This window comes from Myotis lucifugus, unplaced genomic scaffold (assembly GCF_000147115.1).
Source record: "Myotis lucifugus unplaced genomic scaffold, Myoluc2.0 scaffold_6, whole genome shotgun sequence".
In the NCBI taxonomy this organism is placed as follows: Eukaryota; Metazoa; Chordata; class Mammalia; order Chiroptera; family Vespertilionidae; genus Myotis; species Myotis lucifugus.
This window is the reverse complement of record NW_005871054.1, coordinates 7,557,585-7,580,673: the sequence shown is the minus strand read 5'-3', so window position 1 is coordinate 7,580,673 and position 23,089 is coordinate 7,557,585. Positions and strand designations below refer to the sequence as shown.

The 23,089-nt window shown below is 48.9% G+C and overlaps 1 protein-coding gene across 1 annotated transcript in view; it reads left to right on the top strand.

The window, feature by feature from the left end:
* Positions 1 to 7,272, top strand: part of SPTBN1 (spectrin beta, non-erythrocytic 1) — a 124,428-nt gene extending 117,156 nt beyond the window's left edge. Inside the window, 4 exon segments of the mRNA XM_023746789.1 lie at positions 1,505 to 1,743; positions 3,131 to 3,304; positions 4,949 to 4,991; positions 5,948 to 7,272. Of these exon segments, the coding sequence (XP_023602557.1) occupies positions 1,505 to 1,743; positions 3,131 to 3,304; positions 4,949 to 4,991; positions 5,948 to 6,166 (675 nt within the window). The 3' untranslated portion in view covers positions 6,167 to 7,272.
* The last annotated feature ends 15,817 nt before the right edge of the window (positions 7,273 to 23,089 follow it).

The window sequence follows — 23,089 nt, the reverse complement described above, 5'->3', positions numbered from 1 at the left end:
CGTGCACCCCCATCCCCCCATGCCTTTCCGCCCTAAGAATCCATTTTCCATATCGCTCTGCGGGTGGAGGGTTCCAATCAAAAACACCCTTGAATCGCATAGCCTCTAATCGCCCCCTAAGCCCTGAGGATAGTTTGTGTAGACGGAATATCAATTTGAGGCTCCCGCCCACGTGGACGAGACCGAAACCAGAGGTCCCGTTCCTGAGAGTTGACACATCTGAGTGGTCAAGCCGTGGTGGCCAGTCTCCGTGTATCCCGTGGAGGGTGTCGCTGCTGGTCGGGTGTCATTTTGGTTCTGGGCAGCCGTGGTGGGGGACATAGCTAATGACCGTTGCCATTGACACCTCCATGTCTGTCCGTGTCGAGGGGAGCCAGGTTGTCTGTAATCCACTAAAGTGTCAGCCACACCCAGCTTTAGTAACTCGCTAATCCCACGCCCTGGGCGTGTCAGCCGAGGGCGGCTACAGGTAATGGTACACAGTTGACGGCACGCAGGCCGAAAGCGCTAATGACCCGAGAGAGACCCTACGGCATTTCCCAAGCCGCAAAGCCGTGAGGGTCACACTAGAAATGCGCTGGGGAAGGAACAGCTCCCGAAGACGTCTCCCGCCTGAAGGGCCAGAGCCGCTGGAAGCCTGGCTGTACCTGGGCTTTCTCGTCTCAGTGCAGCAAGGCACCGCGATCCACCAGCACGTGATGGGGAAGGCCCTGGTTCTGTCTTTGTTTGGGGGTAAATAGCCGTGTGGTGTTGAGTGACTGTGATTGGCTTTTCCAGCTCCTTTAACACAAACTACAACCCACTCACGATACAACTTCGGCAGATGTGGTTCCATTGATGTTTGTTGACTTGCCTCATTTCCTTCCAGCTCTTAAGTTCCAAAGTCTAACTGGGATGGTAGCTGTGAAGTGCATGATTGTCGTCCTAATTTCTGCATGTGTTTATGACGATGTATTTTTGGGGGGTGAGGGGGAGGAGAGCCGGAGAGCATTTTCAGAAGCGGAAGGTCTTTCCTGTCTTACCTTGGGGGAATGCTGTGTAGTTCTGATAGAGTTGTCTCTCGGTCTGTTTGTGAATGCCCTTTCGCTTACACTTCCAGCCCTCCTGGTGGCGTCCTTGGTTGTAAGGTGGCTGCTGTATAACGTCCACTCTCTCATATTTAATACGTGTGATTGTGACCGTTGTCCTTTTGTTTTAAAGTAACCATGAGAGGAAATGGATCCGAGTTGCATTAGAGAAAATGGATTGATCAGAGGGGAGAGTGCAGTAAAACTCATACTGGCATTTCGCTTTTCTCATTTCCCTCAAGCGGGCGGGCATTAATCCCTTCCCACCTTCTAATGTCCTTGGTGTCCAGCTGGCTTTGTGGGATGTGCAATGGTTTTACTGTACTGCCTCGATCTGTGCCAGGCATTTATACACAGCCATGTGTGCGAGTCGGAGCGTATGTGGTTCCCCCCCCTGAGTCACGGGGTTAGCTGAATAGCCTCTCCGCTGTCCCTAGATGGCAGACACGGCGGACACGAGCGACATGGTCAATGGCGCCGCAGAACAGAGGACAAGTTCCAAAGAGTCCAGCCCCATCCCCTCCCCCACCTCAGATCGCAAAGCCAAGACTGCCCTCCCGGCCCAGAGTGCCGCCACCCTGCCGGCCAGAACCCAGGAGATGCCTTCGGCCCAGATGGAAGGCTTTCTGAACCGGAAGCACGAGTGGGAGGCCCACAACAAGAAAGCCTCCAGCAGGTACAGCGGCGAGCGAGGCGGGGAGTCAGCCCGGAAAAGGCCGGGGCGGGTCCACCTCGAGTGGAAAGGGGAGTGCGAGTTCGCATAGTTGATTTGTGCGTAGCTTCCTGGGCAACGTGTTCTCAGGACGGGCCCTGGAAAGGGGGAGTAGAATGCCTCGTATTTGCTGAGTAGGAAGAGTTGTTTTTTAAGAAAATGTATTTTTATTGGTTTCAGAGAGGGAGGGAGAAATAGGAACATCAATGATGAGACTCATTGATCACTGCCTCCTGCATGCCCCACACTGGGGATCGAGCCAACCACCTGGGCACATGCCCTGACCGGGAATCAAGCCGTGACCTGGTTCATAGGTCAACACTCAACCAATGAGCCACGCCGGCCGAGCAAGAAAGAGTTAATATGCATGGAAATAGCAAAATTAGACCTCAGTGGCTCATCCTGAGAGGGACTACTAGATTGCGGTTGAGGCTTCCCTGAAGAGAAATGATTTCATTATAGTTTTCCTCATTGTGGGGTTTTTAGAAACAGTCACCATTTCCCCTGCCTTATCTCCATACCAGTCTTTGTACTTATCATCTCCCAATAGACCTACTTTTCATTATCTCTGTTCTACAGGTGAGGAAAGTGAGGCCCTGAGAGGTTAAGAAAGCCTACTCTGTGTAGAAAGCTAGTCAATGACACCGCTGGGGTGTCACTCACATCCGACTGCACAGCCCGTGTGCTTAACCAGTAAACCCGACTGCCTGGGACCGCCAGGTGCACATGGTACAGGGTCCCTGTTGGACAAGGCAGTCCATCCAAGAGCTGCCACCCACGTGGAGAACAACACTGACTTAATACGCGTAGACGGCTGTGAAGCCCGGTGTTCTAACAAAGTCAGCGTGTTATCACAGGAGAAAGGCCACCTTTTTCTGATTGACCCAAAGGTTCCCTACGTACCAGTGGCCCTGGGCCTGCCCCCCTGGGAGGTTGCCAACCACGTAGAGTGAAGCTGAGGAGGACGAGCAGCTGAGGAGAGGCAGGCCTCTCCGGAGCCCGGCCGGTGCCCTTTGCCGCAGGCGGGGTCCCCGCCGAGCGCAGACGCCCACCAGTCTTGCCCGTCAGAGCCCAAAGGGCCCTTGCTGAGTAGCACCTTTGTGTTTTCCCCCAAATCCAGAGGGAGGAGTCGCCCTCAAACACCTACCACCGTAGGAGCATGTGCCCTGCCCAGGAACCGCCCCCCGCAGAGGCATTTTGTGCCATTTGTTTAGTTTTAGCAGGATTTAGGCGGGGCCTTCAACAGGCAGTCGCCGCACGTGGTATGAGGATCATGTTCGTATTCATCAGACTCTTCGTTCTCGATGGGTGTGTGGTGTCGAGCCTTGACATTCCTTTCTTTATTGCTCAGGTCCTGGCACAATGTTTATTGTGTCATAAATAACCAAGAAATGGGTTTCTACAAAGATGCAAAGACAGCTGCTTCCGGAATTCCCTACCACAGCGAGGTCCCCGTGAGTCTGAAAGAGGCCATCTGTGAGGTGGCCCTCGATTACAAGAAGAAGAAACACGTGTTCAAACTCAGGTGAGAGTTGGGTGTGTGTTTATTCTCACTCGGGGGGTTGGTTTTCTTAGACTCTGTGATCTCCGCTGCAGTTTAAAAAAATCACCAACCAAGCGACACACGGGTGTGGCACACGTCGGGGTCCTGGGGGCTGGCCAGTTGCCAGCTTCCCCGTGGTCGATGGCGCAGCCAAACGTCACTGTTCCCTGAGAGCAGGCGAGCCCCTCACATTTCACATTTCAGGGAAGCTTAGAGAACTAGCTTCCCCATCTTTTCCGCTTCTCTGGACTCAGGAGCCGCTATTCTTTGCTCTGAGTTACCTGTGGTGGGAAGGGGGAGGGGGAGGGGGAGGAGGAGGGCCTGTGCCTGTGCCTCGCCCCGGATGTCAGCTGCCCCGGAACTCTCTCGCTCCACGTGTCCCTGCCCTGCAGAACCCCTGCACGTCCCCACAGTGGATCCAAGCCCAGAAGCTCTGCGTGGTGCTTGCAAGTGGGCAGGAAAACATCGTCTCTTTTATAAACGTAAAAAGTATGTGTGTGAGTGGTTAGGCTGTTAGTTCGGTGCTTCTCTGACCTGCTGCTGTGGGATCTGACAAGCTCTGGGCTTCGGTTACCCCCGTAACCGAGTCTCTGTGTCTCGTGCCAGCTGGACTGGGCCAAGGACTACAAATGAGCTTCAGACGGTGTGGCTCCCTGAGCTCTGCTGACGGGCCCTGGAGCTTCGGGGCGCGGAACACTGCGCGCTCTGAGACGGGCATGGGCAGCGGGTTCCCCAGCTGCCTCCCTCTCTGTACGCTGTTGCTAGCTTCAGAGGGTTGGGGCATTGGCAAGGGCACTGGCCCTCCGCCCCTCCGACAGTGCCCCCTTCCTGGTGACAGCCGTGGAGCAAAGGAGTAAGCCCTCCAGGCCGGCGGCTTCTTGGCGTCACAGGGATGGCCTTGTAAGGACACTTCCTTCACTCTGAGACGTGCATAAGAGGAGAAGTCTCAGAAACTGTCTCTGTGTGTCTGTTCAGAAGCTGGTACTTGTTTTTTATTATTTTTTTAAATATATTTTTACTGATTTCAGAGCAGAAAGGAGAGGGGGAGAGAGATGGAAACATCAATGATGAGAATCATTGATGGGCTGCCTCCTGCACGCCCCACACTGGGGATCGAGCCCACAATCTGGGCATGTGCCCTGACGGGGCATCAAACCATGACCTCCTGGTTCATAGGTCTACGCTCAACCACTGAGCCATGCCAGCCAGGCCAGGAACCGGTACTTGTAAATGTGAGGGATGCAAGCTTAGCAGCAGAATTTCAAAAGGGCTTATAAATTTTAAAGAGCTTTCTCTTGAATTCAATTTAGAGCAGTGGTTAGGCACCCAGGTGGTCTTCGCCACAACGAAGCCAGGTGTTGCTTCATTTGGACTTTTTAAAGTAATCCTTCCAGTGGTTTGAAACACCGCGTTGCCTGTGTAAATTATATTAGCCCAATTGCATGGCTTCTTGATGTCCAAGGGGCCCCCGCTGGGCCTGTGCGCGTCCCGGGCGCGGTTGGTGATGTCTGCACGGGCGTTTCTGGTTGATTCCTGTGCCTGTTTGTATCCCATGGAGGATGTGGGAGTTGGGGGATGTTTTTTCCTTGTTATATTGTGACTTTCCTTTCTTCCTTCAAATTACAGACTAAATGATGGAAATGAGTACCTCTTCCAAGCCAAAGACGATGTAAGTTTCTAAGATTCTGTTCTCTCGAATATGTCTGATTTGAAAGTGGCGTGATAAGCTCTACGTGTAATGTTCGTCATATAAGTAATGGCCAGTGATGGCGCCTGGCGTCTGGTCTCCATGGTCACTAACACGGGAGGGTGTTCGGTCCTTGTGTATCTAGGAGGCAGGGAGTGCCATCTGTCCTTGCCGTGGCGGGGCAGCTAGCACAAGATCCTGAAGTCCACCCCCCAGCGGGTGAGGCACAGTGAGGTGTCCCAGTCAGGAGCCTCCCGACGGCACCCCACTGCCTTCAACCACCTATTTCATGGCTGTGCTCCACCTCGGGGGGAGAGAGAACAGCATGCGCAGTGCTTTAAACTGGGAAAAGCTTCCGTTAAACTTACAGTCTTATGTGTCAGATACATTACAATTTTAAATACTTTTTTTATTGATTTCAGAGAGGAAGGGAGAAAGAGAGAGAGAGAGAGAGAGAGACATCAATGATGAGAGAGAATCATCGATTGGCTGCCTCCTGCACGCCCCACACTGGGGACTGAGTCCACAACCCGGGCATGTGCCCTGACTGGGAATCTAACCATGACCTCCTGGTGCATAGGTTGACGCTCAACCACTGAGCCACGCCAACTGGGCAAATAAAATTTTAAAAGGGGGGCAACTACTAGAGGGATAGATACCTCACAGATGGAGACCAGACTCCCAGCTCCTCCAACGTCATGGGGCCATATACTAGAGGGCTGACCTCAGGCACTGTACACCGAATTCTCGTGAGAGTTAAACCATGGTCACTCCATGGTCCTGACAAAGCAGCAGTTCCTTTGGGAGCTGCTTGCCCCTGAGTCAGCCCTGTTCCCAAGCCTCCCGACTGACAAGTCTCGGGCGGTCATGCCGCTGGAGCGAGAGCGTTTCGTGCCCATCCCTGTTAGCTGAGTCTCCCCCTTGCCTCCTCTGTCCAGGAGGAAATGAACACATGGATCCAGGCCATCTCCTCTGCCATCTCCGCTGATAAGCACGAGGTGTCCGCCAGCACCCAGGGCACGCCAGCATCCAGTCGGGCGCAGACCTTGCCCACCAGTGTCGTCACCATCACCAGCGAGTCCAGTCCCGGCAAACGGGAGAAGGACAAAGAGAAAGACAAAGAGAAGCGGTTCAGCCTTTTTGGCAAAAAGAAGTGAACTCCTTCCCTTCACCTCCTGCCCTTCTCTTACCTTTTCAGTGAAATTCCAGCATGCAAGCTCAGAACCAACACATTACTCTCTGTGCCTAATGTTCCTCAATGTGGTTGATTTTTTTTTTCTAATTTATAGAGCATTTCTGGGGGTGGGTTGGGGGGAAAATACACCTAAATACTTTATCTCCAAGTTACAAAAGTTTGAGGTGCAGAGGGAAGACCAGATTTTTTTAATGAAATTATATAGATTAGATCTCAATATTTAAACTGTTCCTCAATTTTGTGAGGCTGTGTTGGGAATAACTCGCCTCTAGTGCTGTTGGTATGCAAGGCAGCGGTGCTTAAAACAATATTTCCTGTGCTCTCCAGAGACACAATGTACCAATGTCCTGACACCATTCTCTGCCATTCACTCCCGTGGTTACCTTGAGTTTTGACTATTAGAAGCGCCCGCGATGGGACTGATGCTGATTTAGGCAGATCGTGTCCTAGGATCTCGCTGCAGCCTTAGTGCAGCTCCATGCTAACTCTACAGACCAAACCGTGCGTATCCGGCAGCACTTACTAACCCACGACATGCGGCTTTTCTGCATCACCTGTGACGACGGTCAAGAATGTCGGTATCCAAGAAAGGAATAGAAAACTGATACTGTTTTAAATAATCTGTAATTTCAATTTTTTTTTTTTTTTGCTGAAATACATTATATTGTATGTTTGAGATAATTCTAGTACAAAGTATAATAAAACTAGATGTATAATAAACCCTTTAAATCATTGGTAAGTGTACAAGTGGAACTGAAGCATTTACTGGACAAAGTAATGTTACTCTAATGGTTACCTGCTCGTGCGTGGCCACACTGTGTTATAATTTGCTTCATTACCTTGCTCTTTGATACATAGTGTGCATTTCTCTGTCACTGTAACGGTTGTAATGACAAATTTTCATCCTACCGCACAATCACAATGGCATCGATAGGAATGAGCTCCAGAGGCCGGGCCTGAGCAGGAAGGTGGTCACTCGGGCCCGGTGCTCAGTCGTATGACCTGTACCTCTCAACTTTTGCCCTCTCTGTGAAATATATGCTATGTCATTAAATGCTTTTAAATCTAGCACGGTGGGTAATGGTTGTTTTTTCTCTCCTGCGTACACGTGGCAAGTGGGGGAATTGCAAAGCAAGAGAATAAGTGGGACTCGCTTTTTGCATTCTTGTGCTGGCCTGGTGTACCAGCTTTGAAAACTACAGGAAACAGTAAAATCTATGGAATGCGTGGCAGCTGCACATCTAGGTTTTTCTTTTATATATACATATAAATTGGGTGGGTTTTTTTTTTATTATTATTGATTTCAGAGAGGAAGGGAGAGAGAGATAGAAACCTCAGAGATGAGAGAAAATCATTGACCGGCTGCCTCCTGCACGCCCCCTAGTGGGGATCAAGCCCGCAACCCGGGCATGTGTCCTGATGGGGTTTGAATCATGACCTCCTGGTTCATAGGTCGACACTCAACCACTGAGCCCTGCTGGTGGGCCACATCCAGGTTTTATCTTTCGTTATAGAGGAGTTACCAGAGAGCGTGCTAAACGAGCTCTGACACAGGGGTTGGCCAGTTTGTCCTGTAAAGAGGCAGAGACAGTAAATATGGTAAATGTTTTAGGTTTTGAGGGCCACACTCTGTTGCAACTCCGCTGTTGTGTAATGCACAGGCAGCCATAGGCTATGTGAACGCCTGGGCATCCAGCCCACTGCTTGACCCCAGGCCTGCAATTAGGTCTCGCTGAGAACCTCTGGTTTTTTTTAGTCCGAAATGGCATTCTGAAACCATACTCATTGCTTCTCACTGGGTTGGTCCTTGTTTCTAGGCATGTCGGTACTCAAATGCAGGATTGCGGGGCTTTTCAATTTAACATTTCCTGAATTATAATCATTTCACTCAGAGAATCGTGGTTCTCAAGGCAACCAGGGGCATAGAATGAGAAGATCCTATAATTACTCATGCTTTATCCCATATTACAACTTAACTCCGAAAAGCAATACTAGTACCACCACCGACATAATTACTGAGAACAGTTTTCTTTTTATTCACCTTTTTTTAAAATTTTGTGATCATGTAGACTCCCAAACGGTTATAAGAAATAATTTAAGCCTGGCCGGCGTGGCTCAGTGTTTGAATGTTGACCTATGAACCAGGAGGTCACAGTTCGATTCCCAGTCAGGGCACATGCCCGGGTTTCGGGCTCGATCTCCAGTATAGGGTGTGTAGGAGGCAGCCGATCGATGATTCTCTCTCATCATTGATGTTTCTATCTCTCCACCCGCCCCTTCTTCTCTGAAATGAATGTATTTTTTTAAAAAATACATTTAAAAAAAAATTCAAAATACCCGTGACCCAGTTTTCTCCAGTGGTAACATCTTGCAAAACTATAATACAAGATCCCATCAGCGTTGATTCAGTCAAGCTGCAGACCATCTCCATCACCACAAGGATCCCTCCTGCTGCCCTTTTATACCGACACCTGCTTCCCAGCCTCACGCCCTTTAGCCTCTGAGGGCCACCTGTGGGTTCTCCTTTGTTACAGGTTTGTCCTTTCAAGAAGGTTGTATGAATAGAATCACACATGATATAACCACCTTTGGGGGTTGGCATAATTCTCCGGAGATTCATCCAGGTTATAGGTGTGAATGTACCAGTCTGTTTAACCATTCACTTACTGAAGGACACCTGGGTAGCTCCCAGTTGTTGTCTATTACAAAAGAGCCACTATAAACATTTACTAGTATGTGCCGGTCTTTGTGTGAACGTAAATCTCCATTTCTCTAGGACAGAAGTGCCCAGGAGGGCTGAGAATTCTTAAAAACATTTTTGTATGTCTTCTCCCCACTTTTATGTCATTTCACTATCTACAATGTCTGAGCAAATAGTTCTTTCTTCTCTCCCTCCTAATCCTCATGTAGTCTTCGTTCTACAAATAGGTGCATATTTAATGCTCCCCGGTTTTTATGGGGGGTTTCCCAGTTCTGGTCTGAAGCTCCTCCCCTTGGTGGTGTGTGTATATAACTAGTTTCTTCTTGCTGTCCCCAAACCGCACCCCCCCCCCTTATTGTTGGCCAGTTCTCTGGATCAAACACTGAAAGTGAAGTGCTCTTTTGTTGCTTTCAGGACTGAATAAAGATTCCCCGAGGGAGAAATAAATGTGAGCTTCACAGTGTTCCAAGGTTTAGACCCACTTTAAGAGCACAAGCTGCCCTAAAAAAATGACAGTTTTTCAGCTTTTCCTCTTTAAAGGCTGTGAGGAAGAATGTGACATCCTGTTTGGAGCTTTGGGTTTTTGTAAAAACTCAGCCCCTTCTGAAAGAAGGGATCCCGGAAATGGAATTGGAGGGACCTGCTCTCTCTAAAGGAAGGTTCGAGATGTGTGAGAAACCGAGGCCCCTCTTCCATGCTGTTTGGCTGTTTTCACCTGGAGGCCCCTGGGAACAGGGCCGATGGGGAGAGGGAAGTTAGTGGGTAGAATTATTTGGTCGAGTTCAAGAGCCTCGTTTTGGCTGTTTTCTCTACGGAGAGCTTGAAAAGCTTCCCCAGGAACACCCAGATTTATTGGGCGCCTGCACTGCCTGGGTTTCAGCCATAGAGGTGGTTTCTGTTAAGGGCCGGTCAGCTGCACAGCAGGAAGAGGCCCCTCAGGAGCTGAAAGGGCCCCCCTCGGCTCTCCTGCCGGCCCTGCTGGTCACAGTGACAGCCTCGTCAGGGCCTCCAGAGCCCCTTGCCCTTCACTCCTCCCTGCAGATGGTTATCGCACTTTGGGGACCCACTGTGTCTGGGAGGGAGAGTGGAGGAGGCAGGACAGCAGTGGCGTTTCCTGAAATGGATTCTTTAGCGAAAAGGGAATTTTCTCTTACGCAAGCCCAGAGGGACTTTCTCCCAGTTCTCCCGGGTGGAGCGTCCGGCATTCCGGGGCCTGGGCAGAACCCAGCCTCCTGGGGAGGCCGGCCTTGGCCCCCCATTTCCCTGGAGAATCTGCTCAGCCTGCTGCCGCCACTGTGGCTTCCCTCTCTCTGAATTACTTCCAGGGCTGCTGTTCTCCAAGCTTTGGTTTTGTGAGGGGGAAAAGGCTCTCAAGATTTTAACCTCCCACCTGGGGCCACAGCCTTAGTTCAAATGGCCAGAGAGCATCCGTCGGAACAGGTGTTGGCTGGGGTTCAGGCCAGCCCCACCCTGCTGCCATCTGCTACATGTCTGTCACCTCTCTGTCCTGTCTTCCCTGGGCGCAGTCATTTCATCACTTCATCCAGGGTGCGCAGCCTCCTCTGGGGAAGGAGCGTGGGGCTCCGCGCCCAGGCTGGTCGGAATCACGGCTCCTCCCCCATCCAGCCAAGTCAGTGTCCTCTCATCACTCATGCAAAGCACCCACTGAGCGCCAGCCACTCTGAAGCAGCCCCGGGGGCTGACAATCCGCCTGACTCCTTACATCCACCCGCCTCCTCTGAGCCCGGGTCTAATGATCTTAAGGAGGTTGAAGAAATGAGGTGAGGAGCACTGCACCCCACGAGCCAGTTCCTTCTCTCCCAGGCCAGGAGGAGGCTCTCTGTGTTTATTTTTCAAAGATGATTTCATTAGTCTTCACAGTTCAGTAACAAAACCACATCCAAATGGTTTAAACAGAAGAGGTTGTCCGGCCGCACAGCTGAAACAGGCTGCGGCAGGCTGCGTTTCAATGCTGATTTGCGGCAGAAGTGCTCAGCCTCATCCTTACCCAGCAGGTGCTCGCTGGCTCCTCGGCCTGCCCTGCTCTCAGGCCGGTTTAGGGCTCACTTCCTGATGATGGCGCTGCTTCCTTGTGTAGGAGGAGTGAAGGGGGCGCCTCCTCCCCCAAACAGGACAAAGCCCTGAGTTTTGCTCTGAATGGATTAATTTAGGTTTGGCATCCCTGAACCACATCCATACAAGGGAAAGCACCTCAGGGAGCCAGGGTGTCCTGGACTATGCAAACCACAGGCCTTTGCAGAGTAGATGCAGGTGGGGATGGGCCCCAGTGCCCAGTGTCCATCACTGGGTGAGACTGAGAAAACCACATCAAAGAATGACAACATCAGGCTGGCTTGTGTGCTAAAGCCCTCACCGTGTGCGTGTGTGTGTGTGTGTGTGTGTGTGTGTGTGTGTGGTGGAGGGGGGAGCACTCAAATGCTGTATATGTGACATGAAAAGTGCTGGCCCAAAGGAGGGGGGGATTTGAGAAATAGGGGAGGGGGGACTTTTCTGAAAGAACCATTTTTTCTTTGAAAAGGAGAGATGGTGAGAAGAGTCTCCTCTTAGAGTCAGGCTTGAATCTCTTTACATTTTATTTTTTAATTTAAAAATATATACATATTATTGATTTCAGAGAGTAAGGGGGGGAGAGATCAATGATGAGAGAGAATCATTGATCGGCTGCCTCCTGCATGCCCCACCCTGGGGATTGAGCCCGTAACCGGGACATGTGCCGTGACCAGGAATCACCCATGACCTCCTGGTTCCTAGGTCAACACCACTGAGCCGTGCCGCCTGGCTCTCTGTACAAGTTAAAGCACATTTGCTAATGTATTCAACGTTGCCCCTGGGTTTTCCCTCCCAGGTGCTATCTGCAGAGAACAGCTGCGGGTTACCTGTCAGGAGGCCTCTGGGTCTGGCCCCCTGGCCGCCTTCTGCAGCCCTCACTGGGGCCGCTGCAGACTCTACAGCTCAGCAGCGAAAGGAGCTCAGGTGGGAGGCCATAACTATGAATTAACCAAATGCTTGTCTAAGGAATGAAATTTTTCTTTTGAAATAAAGCCCTCCAAAAGGTGCTGACATCTGTTTCTTTGGGGAAGCCCTGTGTGCCTGAGTTTATGGCTGGAACTGTACTTGGCAGAGAGACAATATGTGTGACCACCCCCCCGCCCCCGCCCGCCCAGCGCCCCGCCCATGAGGGAGCAGCTCGCTCTTCACTCAGCACCCCGTTTCTTACAAAGTTTCCATCACTGGCAGGAGGTCAGATTACCCAGAGCAGTAATGACTTAAACGGCCACGGAGTCCCATGTGCCTGGGCTGGGGTGCCGAGGCAGGCCCAGGGCTGCCAAAGCAGCAGAGCCTGGCATTCCTCTGCCAGGAGGGGAACGGATTTAAATTCCATAGAACATTTGCAAAGGCAAACCTGTCCTGACGTTATCTGTTTTGCTCTGACCCTTGGGATTGACGTCATTTCTCCATCACGGTTGCGTCTCTGGGAAGCCGCCCGGCTGCGGACACATAGCAGCTGGCTCCCCTCATGACCCAGCTCCTCGGGATGTAGGGCCAGGGAGGGCCCGTGTTCCCTCCTCGGCTGCCTCATCGCACTTGGGGCCCCTCCAAGGGAACGCCGTTCCTGCACCGGCTGTGACTGAGCCAGCACGTGCCGAGTTCTTACTGTATGCGCAGGTGCCACCTGTACTTTACATGTGGTAACTCCTCTCTCCTCGCAATGACCCGGTGATGTAGACACTTGTCACGGGGTATCGGAATAGCTGAGTCCAGAACTCTCACTGCAGGGGACAGGAGGCAGAGAGCCACGCCGGAGGTGGCAGAACCAGACCACAGCGCCGAGTTCTGAGGCTTTGCCGAGGTCTGGCTGACCCCGTGACCGGCCTGTCCCCCGGCATCACCCCCATTCCGCTGTGTTCTCTTCAGCTTGAGAGAGGGTGTGTGCCCAGGACCTCAGCGGTGTAAGTGGCGGTGTGAGTGTGAACGTGCCCCATAGGAACAGGGGCAGGCCAAGCTGGGCCCAAACATGCCCGAGGGGCTGCTGGGAAAGAACCAGCAGCGGTCCAGGGATGGGGCTCTGTTTTACGCATCTCCACCCTTTGTTCTCTCCAGGTGGAATGACTCTGTCTTGCCAACGACAACAGCCTGGGTATAACGTTGTGTGCTAAGCACTTGAGTTGCGTTATCTTGCCCGGTCCTCATAGCAGCTGTGTGGGGTAATGGTTGCCTTGATTATACAGAGGAGCACACTCGGGCGTAGAGAGTTAAGCCCTTGTGTCAACAGCAGCTGCGGATTCGAGTTCTGACACGTCTTTGCAGAGGCCATACTCTCAGACTAAACCGTCTACTGATGTCCCTCACCTAGATTCTTCCCCTGCCCTTCTCTGGGCTGAGAAGCAACTGTCATGGAGCCAGTGCCAGCCAGGAGGGGGTCTCAGGTGCATAAACCATCCCCCAAAAGTGGGCTTTTAGGGAAAGGACGACCATGGCCAGTGCCAGGTCCACTCTCCAGCCACTCAAGCCTGAGTTCAGTCACAGCTCTTCACCGACTCTTCGCACCCACGTTGCTCTGTGTGCAAGCTGAGAGATTGCTCTCAAAGGCATGTGCAGTGTGACTGGAGGGTGGCTGGTGCCTGATTCAGACTTGCAAACCTGTAGCTGCCCAGATGTGGACTTGTCTACATGCTGAAGTCCTTTCTGGGTCAAATCTAAGACCAGATAAAGAGCACATGGGACACATAACTATTCGGAAGGAAGAGAAGAGGGAGGGAGGGAAAGGTGGAAGGATTCTCCCTTGAGCTGGGTGCTGTAGCCTCAGAAAGGTGACAAAACAAACCAGGGCCCAGCACAAAACCCATGTCCGTGTCTGGTGTTAGGAAAAATCAAAGAACAGCCCACAGTCTGTGCAGACAGGTTTCTTAAGTCTCCTTCACCCACAGGAGGCGAAGACAAGCTTTGGGAGCTGATGGGCGCCAGCCGAGAAGGTCAGATGTTCACTCCAGCTCCCGGAACGGGCCACTGGGCCCCTCTGTCCTCTGACTTCTGTGGTGTCTTTGCTCTGATGTCTGAGTCTCCCCACTGTCTGTGCATCTTAACTCCTTCCCTCATGTGCAAAGTCCTACACAGTTAAACATCAGACTACTTCTTCTGTGTAGTATTTCCACTTAAATTTACATCACAAATATTTTGCCATGTTGCTACCGAGACTTTGTGGTCCCTATCTCATTTTCCACGGGTTGACGCACCCTCAGTTAGAAAAACGCCCCCAAACGCTGGGTATTTAGCAATAAGGGCATGCCCCGCCTTGAGGCTTGGGTTCCTCAAATGACAGCCTTTCCCAGGGCAGTTCTCTGGGGGCAGACACTCCCTCAGGTAGGCCGCTTCCGGCCCTATTCTGCTTTAAGGACCTCCCTCCCTACAGGGCACACACCTGGGAGCCGTCTCTCCCCACCTTTGTGGAAATGTCCTCTCAGGATGTCCCCGCCTCTGCTCTGACCTCAGCCACCCTGACAGTTTCGGGAACTTTACATTTCAGGAAACTGGTAGTGGGTCTTCACCCCTTCATTCCCCAAACATCTCCCATGGTCCTCATACAGGTGTTATCCCCAGCCCAACACTTCAATCATTTCTCTCTCATACAAACACACGGAAGTTTCACACCTGGCCTCATTTTCTTGGGATCTGCTGAGGACAGGCTTTGCGTCATGGTTCCATTACCCCTTCCGGAACAATACATCCACTTAGCTACTAGCCGTAAACAAGGGTACAGTCTCGTAAACATGACTTTTTATTTTGGGCCCGCTTTGCATTCCTTTGACCGCCCACGAGGGTAAACTCTCTCTACTAATGCTTGCCGTTTCCTTTTCCTTTTGAGAAAATTATCTGTTCATACCTGGTCCACCGAGGCTCTGAGTCACAAGCCACACAAAAACAACTGTGGCCAATTTAACAGAAAAGGAGCTTATTAAGAATCGCCAGGAGGGCCGAGCACCAGGCTTAGCGTGTTTACAGCCAAGAGCGGAGCCCAGAGTCCTGCGGCAGGATGGGCTCCCTGAACTCGCCACTGCGCGCACCCCCCGAGCGCCCGGTGCGGCAGGGTCGCACTGCTGGCTGGACCACAGCGGATCAGACAGGCCCTCTCCTCCTCCACGGTACCGGCTCCATTCCAAGTCGTGCACGTGTGTACCATTGGCAGCCTCGGCCCACGGACCTCCTCGCCGCCAGGGAGGTTGGGAAAAGGACCCGGAGGTGGGGCCTCAAGAGGCGGTGGATGCGGCAAACATAGGAGCAGGGTTCAAAGCTGGTGGCTGTATTAGCTTTCCTTTGCCGCCGTAACACGTTACCATAAACTCATGGCTGAGAACCACACAATTTCATTCTCGTAGACTTCTGTAAGTTAGATGATGGGTGCATTCCTTCCCGGAGGCTCCGGGGAGAATGTTTTCCTGGCTTTTCTGGCGTCTAGAGGGACGCGTGCCCTGACTGGTGGCTCTCTTCCTCCAGCTTCCAAGCCAGCCCTAGTGGACGCCTTCCTCACCGCACACCCCCCTGAAGGTGTACGTCTCCATCCGCTTTTGAGGACCCGTGTGACTGCACTGCACCAGCCCGCACAATCCAGGACAATCGCCCCATTTTAAGGTCAGTTGATTATCAAGCACAAACAACATGGGATGTAACGTAGTCCTAGAGTCTGGGATTAGGACCTGGAACTCTTTGGGCGAGAGGGTGGGGGGTGGGCATTATTCTATCACAGTTGTCCAAAAAATAAAATAAAATAAAATAAGAATAAAAACATAAAAACCACGACAAATATCCACCACAACTTCTTTAGCCACTTATTTATTGAAGTCCGTGATTTGGTTATGGATTGAAATGCTGTCTCTAGATTGTTGCCCTTTGTCAGCTGTACAGAGTGAAAATATGTTCCCTAGCCTGCTGTTTGGTTTTGGAATTCAAAAATATTTCAATATCAGGATCCATTCTCCACTCCCTTCTTTGTGACTTCATTACTCCAATACTGTCATCTTTCATAAATCTAAAAACCTGGTTATTTTGTGATTTTTTTAATACAATGTTTACACTTCAATCAATTCTTCTGAAATTTATTTTGATGTTCTTTACCAGGAATGCCTGTAACTTCATTATTTTTCCCAGTTTCTAGTCAGTTCTCTTAGTACTATGTAGTAAACAATGATCACTTGTCCTCTTTCCAATATTAGAATTTTAATACCCGATTTTTATTGAGCATCTAATATTTATTAAATACCAGGTACGGTTAACATTATTTAATTTTCTCTCATAGCAAAACCAAAAAGTGAGCCCAGGCCCATGTCTGTTTTGTTTACATTAAATCCCCTGTACCTAACTGCCCAAGCCTAACTCTTGGCAGGCACTCAATAAGCATGAGTAATTATAGGATCTTAATTCATACTGATATTAACTAATTAGTTAATTAACGGAGAAGGGAAAATTCTCCCTTATAACAGAAATTCAACAATAAAAATAAAAGAAATAGTGGAATTAGAAACTCATCAGTGTTGTCCAAAATAATGGGTAAGTTTCATGACAAACCATATATTTATATAGTTTCAAAGTGTCTTTCTGGATGTTGCTTATTAGTTATGAAGAAGGAAAGTAGTAACTTCATCGTTAAGAATCTTGGGCGCCCCATTAACCAAGCCATCAAAATTAGCACTACTCAATACTGGGCAAACCAATATTATGGGCCTCCTGCTATGCACTGAGGACACAGCATCCTTCCTGTAGCATTCCTGCCAAAAATGCACACCCTAAATCTAATCGTGAGGAAGCATCAGACAATGCCAGAATGAGGAATATTATACAAACTTGCTGGTCTTTACTCTTTGAAAATGTCAAGGTCAAGAAAGGCAAAAAAATGGTTGAGAAACTGTTCCAGATGAAACTTGATGACTAAATGCAATGTGTGATCCTGGAATAGATCCTGGACTAAAAAAAAAAAAAAAAAAAAAAAAAAGCTGTGAAGGTCATTATGGAGACAGTGGCGGAACTTGAATATGGAATGTGAATTAGATAATAGGTTTGAATTGATCGTGAACTTTCTGTGTTTACTATTGGCACTGTTCTTATGTAGGAGAATGTCCTTGTTCTTAGAAGAAGAAGAAAAAACCTGAAATATTTAGTGGAGGATTCTGGTGCCTGAATCTGTTTCCTGTCATCAGAATATTGTCATGTCGTCATCAGGTTCACCTTCTGTAGAGGCCTGCCTGGGAGGCACCTAGGCATTTTCTTATAATTATTGTCAGCTGAACTCAGAGCATAGGCAGAGCCACGCCCTGGGAACATGCTTCCCCAATAAGGCTGGACATGTTAATCAGGCAGGGGCGGAACTAGATATGTAAATCTAGGCCTTTAAAATAAACCTGCTGTGTGGCTCAGCCCGCTTTTGCCACCTCTCCATCAGAGAGGATGGCGCCCACCTGGCCCCAGCTTAAAATCTATTTCTGCATCTTGGTCTTTCTTTAATTTCTTAATCCCCAGCTCCTCCACTCAGCAAATGGACTGTTTCCTTTTCCATGCGGGACATGGAAAAGAGAGAAACAGCGCCCCACAACCTTCCATGCACAGAATGGAGCTGGGATGTCACCAAGGTCCCAGAGCAGGCCGTAGGCTTTTTTGCGCCTGCTTGCTCCTCGACATTGCTATGGGTGGCAGAATTCGATCTCAGGCTTACTTTCATTATAATTTTGTAGGTTCCAAGGGAGACCATAGTTATTATTGTGAATAACCAAATCATTTTAGATGAGTTTTCAACAGCTGCTAAGCCTGTGGTTAGCCAGGGGGTGGCCATCTCGGGGAGCTCAGTGCTCCATCAGGAGGGTCCTGCTCCCATCTGGGTGGGCTAGCCACTGCTTCTTTGGGGTGTCCTCCACCGCTGCTGGCGGCAGAGCTGGATTTGTCACAAAGCGAAGGATGCTGGTGCTTCATGACCTCTCACTCAGGCCCCTTTCATGGCCCTGTATCTGGTTTTGTATTCATCATGTTAGGCTCTTTTTTTCTTAACTCCACCCCCCCCCCCAAATTGTATAAACTTCAGGCCTCCCAAAATCTGCTGCGTAGTTTAGATTTTGACCGCAGAAGGCTCTGAGTTGGGTCAGAACTGCACTTCAAGCTCCAAGGTTACGCTACACCAAGCATGTCAAACTCGCAGCCCGCAGGCCCCAGGTTTGACATGCTTGCTCTACACAGAGCTGGAAATTGACTCCCCATTCTGACCTGGTTTAAACGTCCATGCACATTGTCTATCCCAAAGTTCTTTTTTTTTGTTTTTGTTTTTAATCCTCACCTGAGGATATTTTCCCACAGATTTTTAGAGACAGTGGAAGAGAGAGGGAAATACAGAGAGAAATATCAATTTGAGAGAAACACATCGATTGGTTGCTTCCTGCATGTGCCCCGACCAGGGCCGGGAATTGAGCCTGCAACTGTGAGACATGCCCTTGACTGGGATAGAATCTGGGACCCTTTGGTCCACAGGCCGATGCTCTATCCGCTGAGCCAAACCAGCTAGGGCCCAAGGTTCTTCAACAAGAGAAAGTGATAACATAAGACACTCCAAAAATAAAATGCAGTACAAAGCGGCCCCAGATGTGAATATAAACCCCTCTTTCATGACAAATTCTCAGGGAGAAATGACTGTTTCAAGGTAAGACCTACTTGCATGTTCAAATCCAAGACAGCAAAGTCCAAAGGAATTTAATTTAGAAATCAAATTACCTTGCCCTGGTGAGTTAAAGTTCAAATAAAGTCTAAAAGTGATCAAATCCATATTTCCTCCCACCCTTGATTTCAATGGGCTCTGTCTCAGGTAGAGGGGTATGGCAGCTTCAGCATCCCAGGTCTGAAACAGTGTTCTGGAAGACAGGAGGTCCTGGGGAGCAGCAGGAATGAGCAGATACAAGGCCAAAAATACAGTCTGGCGTGTGCCTTCATTCGGTGCATTTACTGTGTGTCTAATGGTGCCATGCACCATCATACTCTGTGGTGAGCAAGGCAAGCAAAGCCCTAGCCCGAGGCAATGGGGCCTGTGCCTCCCCAAATGCAGTGTGGTCAGGTTTGCTCTTAGCTTGGAGGAAGAACAGATATGCCAGGACAGGACTTCGATTTGAATTAATTTCTCCCCAGGTAAAGGGGAATGACAGTTCATCCTAATTTTATACCAGAGCAAGCCACAGAGAGAACAGCCATCTAGGAGAAGGGGAAGTGGGGCAGGGGGCAGGGGGCAGGAGGCAGGGGGGAGGGAGCTGTTGGTTCAGAATGCACAGAGAAGAAAAGCCATTGAATCCTGGTTTCCTCTCCCAGACACTAGGCTGTGTTGGCCCGAGGGCTCCTCAGAGAGGTGTGCCACTTACATCTGACACTTATTTTCAGGGTAGGGGTCCTTTATCACCGCTCTTATCCCACTTTAGTTTTACTTCACGATTGTAAAAAACAAACAAACAATGATCCTTTTCTGTCATCCACCTGCTGCTTCTAGGGCACAAGTCATTTTCTTAGTCTTCACTAGCTGTACTGAGTCGCTTTGAAACTCCCAGCACTTTCCTGGCCTTGCTCCGTGGAAGGTCCCTGCTAATGCCTGTGTGCCACTCGACATTCACCCTCTGCTCAGCTGCTGCTCCATCCTGACTTTCTGCTCACCAGTCTTGACTAAGAAATGAGAGTTTCAAATACACGCAGCTGTTCACGTCTTAGGGTCCTTTCTCTTCACCTTTGTCCAAGGATGGTGATCCCGCGATGGGTAACTTCTCCACCAGGCCTTCACCAGCTGGAAGGCAGGGAGTTTCGGCCATTATCAGGGAAAGTCTGACTTTAGATGCGGAAGCAAACACAGAGTTCAGAGGACGGATTCCAACAGCCCTTTATTTTACCCTTAGGACACCTATCAGTCCAGACCCAGGCTTTCTCAGTTTCCCTCCCTCTTCTGCACCCCCCCCAAAGTCCTCTCAGTGTTTTTATCCCCTGCCCTCCCTGCAGGTCTTCTTCATTGTAATAGAGCGCCCCGCTACCATCTCCCTGCATCCTTGCAGTCAGGGGCTTGGGCAGGTGGCTGCTCCCATCACAGGCAGCTCTGTGGACCAGGTTGGCTCCTGGGGTAAAACAAAGAGAACCATGTGTATCTGGAGGAGACATGCAACGATGAGGGCAAAGAAGGACCTTGTTTCTTGGCTGAGATGAAAGGAAGGCAATATGGGTATCTCCATAGCAGCACTAGGCGATAAATCCTCAAGAAGCCCATTGCTGTGTAACAAGCCATCCCCAAACAAGGTAGCTAAACAATGATGTGTTATTTCTCATTCATTTGGCTGTCTCAGCTGCCCTGGGAGGACCGTCTGCTCCACGATGTGTGCCTGAGGCCACTCACGTTGTTGCATTTCAAGGGAGCTTGGTTGGAGCTAGAACGGCCAAATGGCTTCCACGGTCTCCTTCCACAGGGCCTTTCACCCTTCAGAGGAAGTGAGCATTTCAAGAGGCCGCTCCCCCACATGCAAGTCCTTATTAAGCCTCTGCTTTCACCACACTTGCTCATGTCCCTTTGGTCAAAGCAAGTCACATGGCTAAGACCAGACTCAAGGGCATGAATTCTGGGAAGTGTGTTTCATTGGCACCAAAGTAACAACCACACTATGTTTTTCCTCTCATATTTTGTTTGAAAGGATGGGCTTACTTCCCTCTGACAACGTTACTAGTAAGCAAGTGAACCATTAAAATAAGTTCCAGAGGTCACACAGGTGAAGTTCCTCTAATTTCCAAAAACAGCTCTCAAAAATCTCAGAGTGCAGCTGAGTCACATTGATTACAAAGGTAAAACGTGGAAACTGCAGTATAATTTGAGAAAGTATCAGCTTGCCCTGGCTGGTGTGGCTCAGTTGCTTGAGCGTCAGCCCATGCACCAAAGGGTTGCTGGTTTGATTCCCAATCAGGGCACATACCCAGGTTGTGGGCTCAGTCCCCAGTAGTAGGCATGAAGGAGGCCGTTGATTGATGTTTTTCTCTCTCCCTCTCCCTTTCTCTCTCTAAAATCAATAAAAAAAAAAAACTTAAGAAAAGAAAAGAAAAAGAAAGTATTGGCTTATCCAGCTCACGGGAAACAAGCTTTCCTATACTGATGGGTCCTTTGATTCTCCTTGCCCAGGGTTCTTAGCCGGATCTCTGCTCGTGGCCTCGGACTTCTCTGCAGGTCCTGCCACCAGGCTGGGGCAGGGGGACGCTGGGTGTGGGTGGATGGTACCGTGCCAGCCCTCATTGCTACCAAGGGCTTGAGTGCCATTGAGAGTAAGCAGACTGAAATGAGAAATGATTCCAGCAAAAGCAAAGCTTTCAAATTCAAAAGACTACTCCGTGTAGAGGTTAAATCATTCATTAGCTAAGAGATGCTAGCAAGAACATTGGACAGTTTAGAAGGAAAAACAAAACCAAAACAACCAAATCAACAGACTAACTTAATCTCGACCAGCTGGGAACAGGCCGATTGGTTGTTAATAAGGAACATTATTTTGACAATTTAAAAAATTAATGACAGTGGAAAGGATGGATGTTGAAAGATCTGCTTCAATCCTGACAATTAGCAATATCCAGAAGGAAAGGCAGATGAGGATAGTAGTAAAATAAAACCAGCATCTGAACAAGTAGGCTGAACTTGCTCATTAAGGTTGTATAATTTGGGGAATGGTGCTTATTTTATTCTCTCTCTCTTTTTAAAAAATAATTAGAGTAAATGCTGAAATAGAAACATGGATTGGGGTATGTAAAAATCTATTTAAAAGAAGAAATAGGTGGTAAAAATGTGTCCTTCTGCATAAATTTGCTTTATGTACTTTTTAGTGAAAGTGAAACTATACAGATTCAAAATGGCAAACAGAATGGAATGATTCATCAATCACATAATTTGATTGAATCAAAAACTGAACAATTTGACATTTTAGCAGCAAGTTAAAGATATTCAAATTAGATCATACTGTTTAGCCCTAAAAGTATTGTTTTCTCTTGTCTGGGATTGGCCAATACCGAGAATCATGCTTCTTCATATAATATGGTGAAATAAGTGTTTTGATGAGTCTGTCCAGAAAGCATAGTCAAGGGCATGTTGGTGATTTGGTGATGACTGCAAATTTATTGAATGAGCAGTGAGTGCCAGGAACTGTGCTAAATGTTTTGCATGCTTATTCTCAGTTAATCATCATCCCCATTTACAATTGGGGAAACTGAGACAGCCATAGTATTAAATCACGTGCTGAGTTACATGTTTAGTAAATGGTAGAGATGGGATTGGACCAAGTAATTTGACTGGAGATCCAATATCCTACTAATTTCAGAGCTGAGTTAAATAAGGGGCGGGGGGAGTAAACCAGGGAGTTACCGTAGCAACCAAAGAAAGGAACTTGGAGGGTGGTTGACATATTCAGCTCCATATCTATCTGCAGCACCCATTTTCTTCTTTCTACTCAACTGTTTTTTCTATTGCTAATTTTATAAAGCAAACCAGCTATCCAAATACCCTTGAAACTGACAGGAAACTAGAAAAAATCTAATCCCGTAAATATAATTTATTTGTACTTTTTTCCTTTTAGATTTAGTAAGGAAATCATTTCTGTATGGGTTGATCCCTTGGGACACAAACCAAGATCCTGTTTTAAAGACATAGTCCTATGTCTCCCTCTTGTGGAAGAGATAAAAATCTCCTTGGGCTGTCAATTTTAGCACCGTCATGATTCAACCTATTTATTATGTACAAAGAGATAAATGCAGAATTAAAAAAACAAATTTCATGTTTGAGACATCCCAGTATTTCAAGAGGATCTAAAGACCAGACCCCAGGTTAGAGAAAGAAGTGTACATATTACGAGTCTTACATTTTAAAAGAAAATTTGATGAAAAAGAAACTCTTCATCACATTCTAATGTATTGAACTTTTGTGGTTTTTTTTTTTTTTTGGTAAAATACACCTTTAACTACAGCCCTTGCTTTCTGAAGGTTTGTGGTCAAGGAAGAAAGGACAAACTGCATTTTTCTAAGGCTATTCCTGTTGCTGTGGAGCCCTCTCTGGTTCCTTTGGAACATACTTAGCTTTTGCCGGCAGGACCCTATCCCCAGTAAACACCCAGTAAACACCCAGTTTCTGGCCCATCATAGGCACTC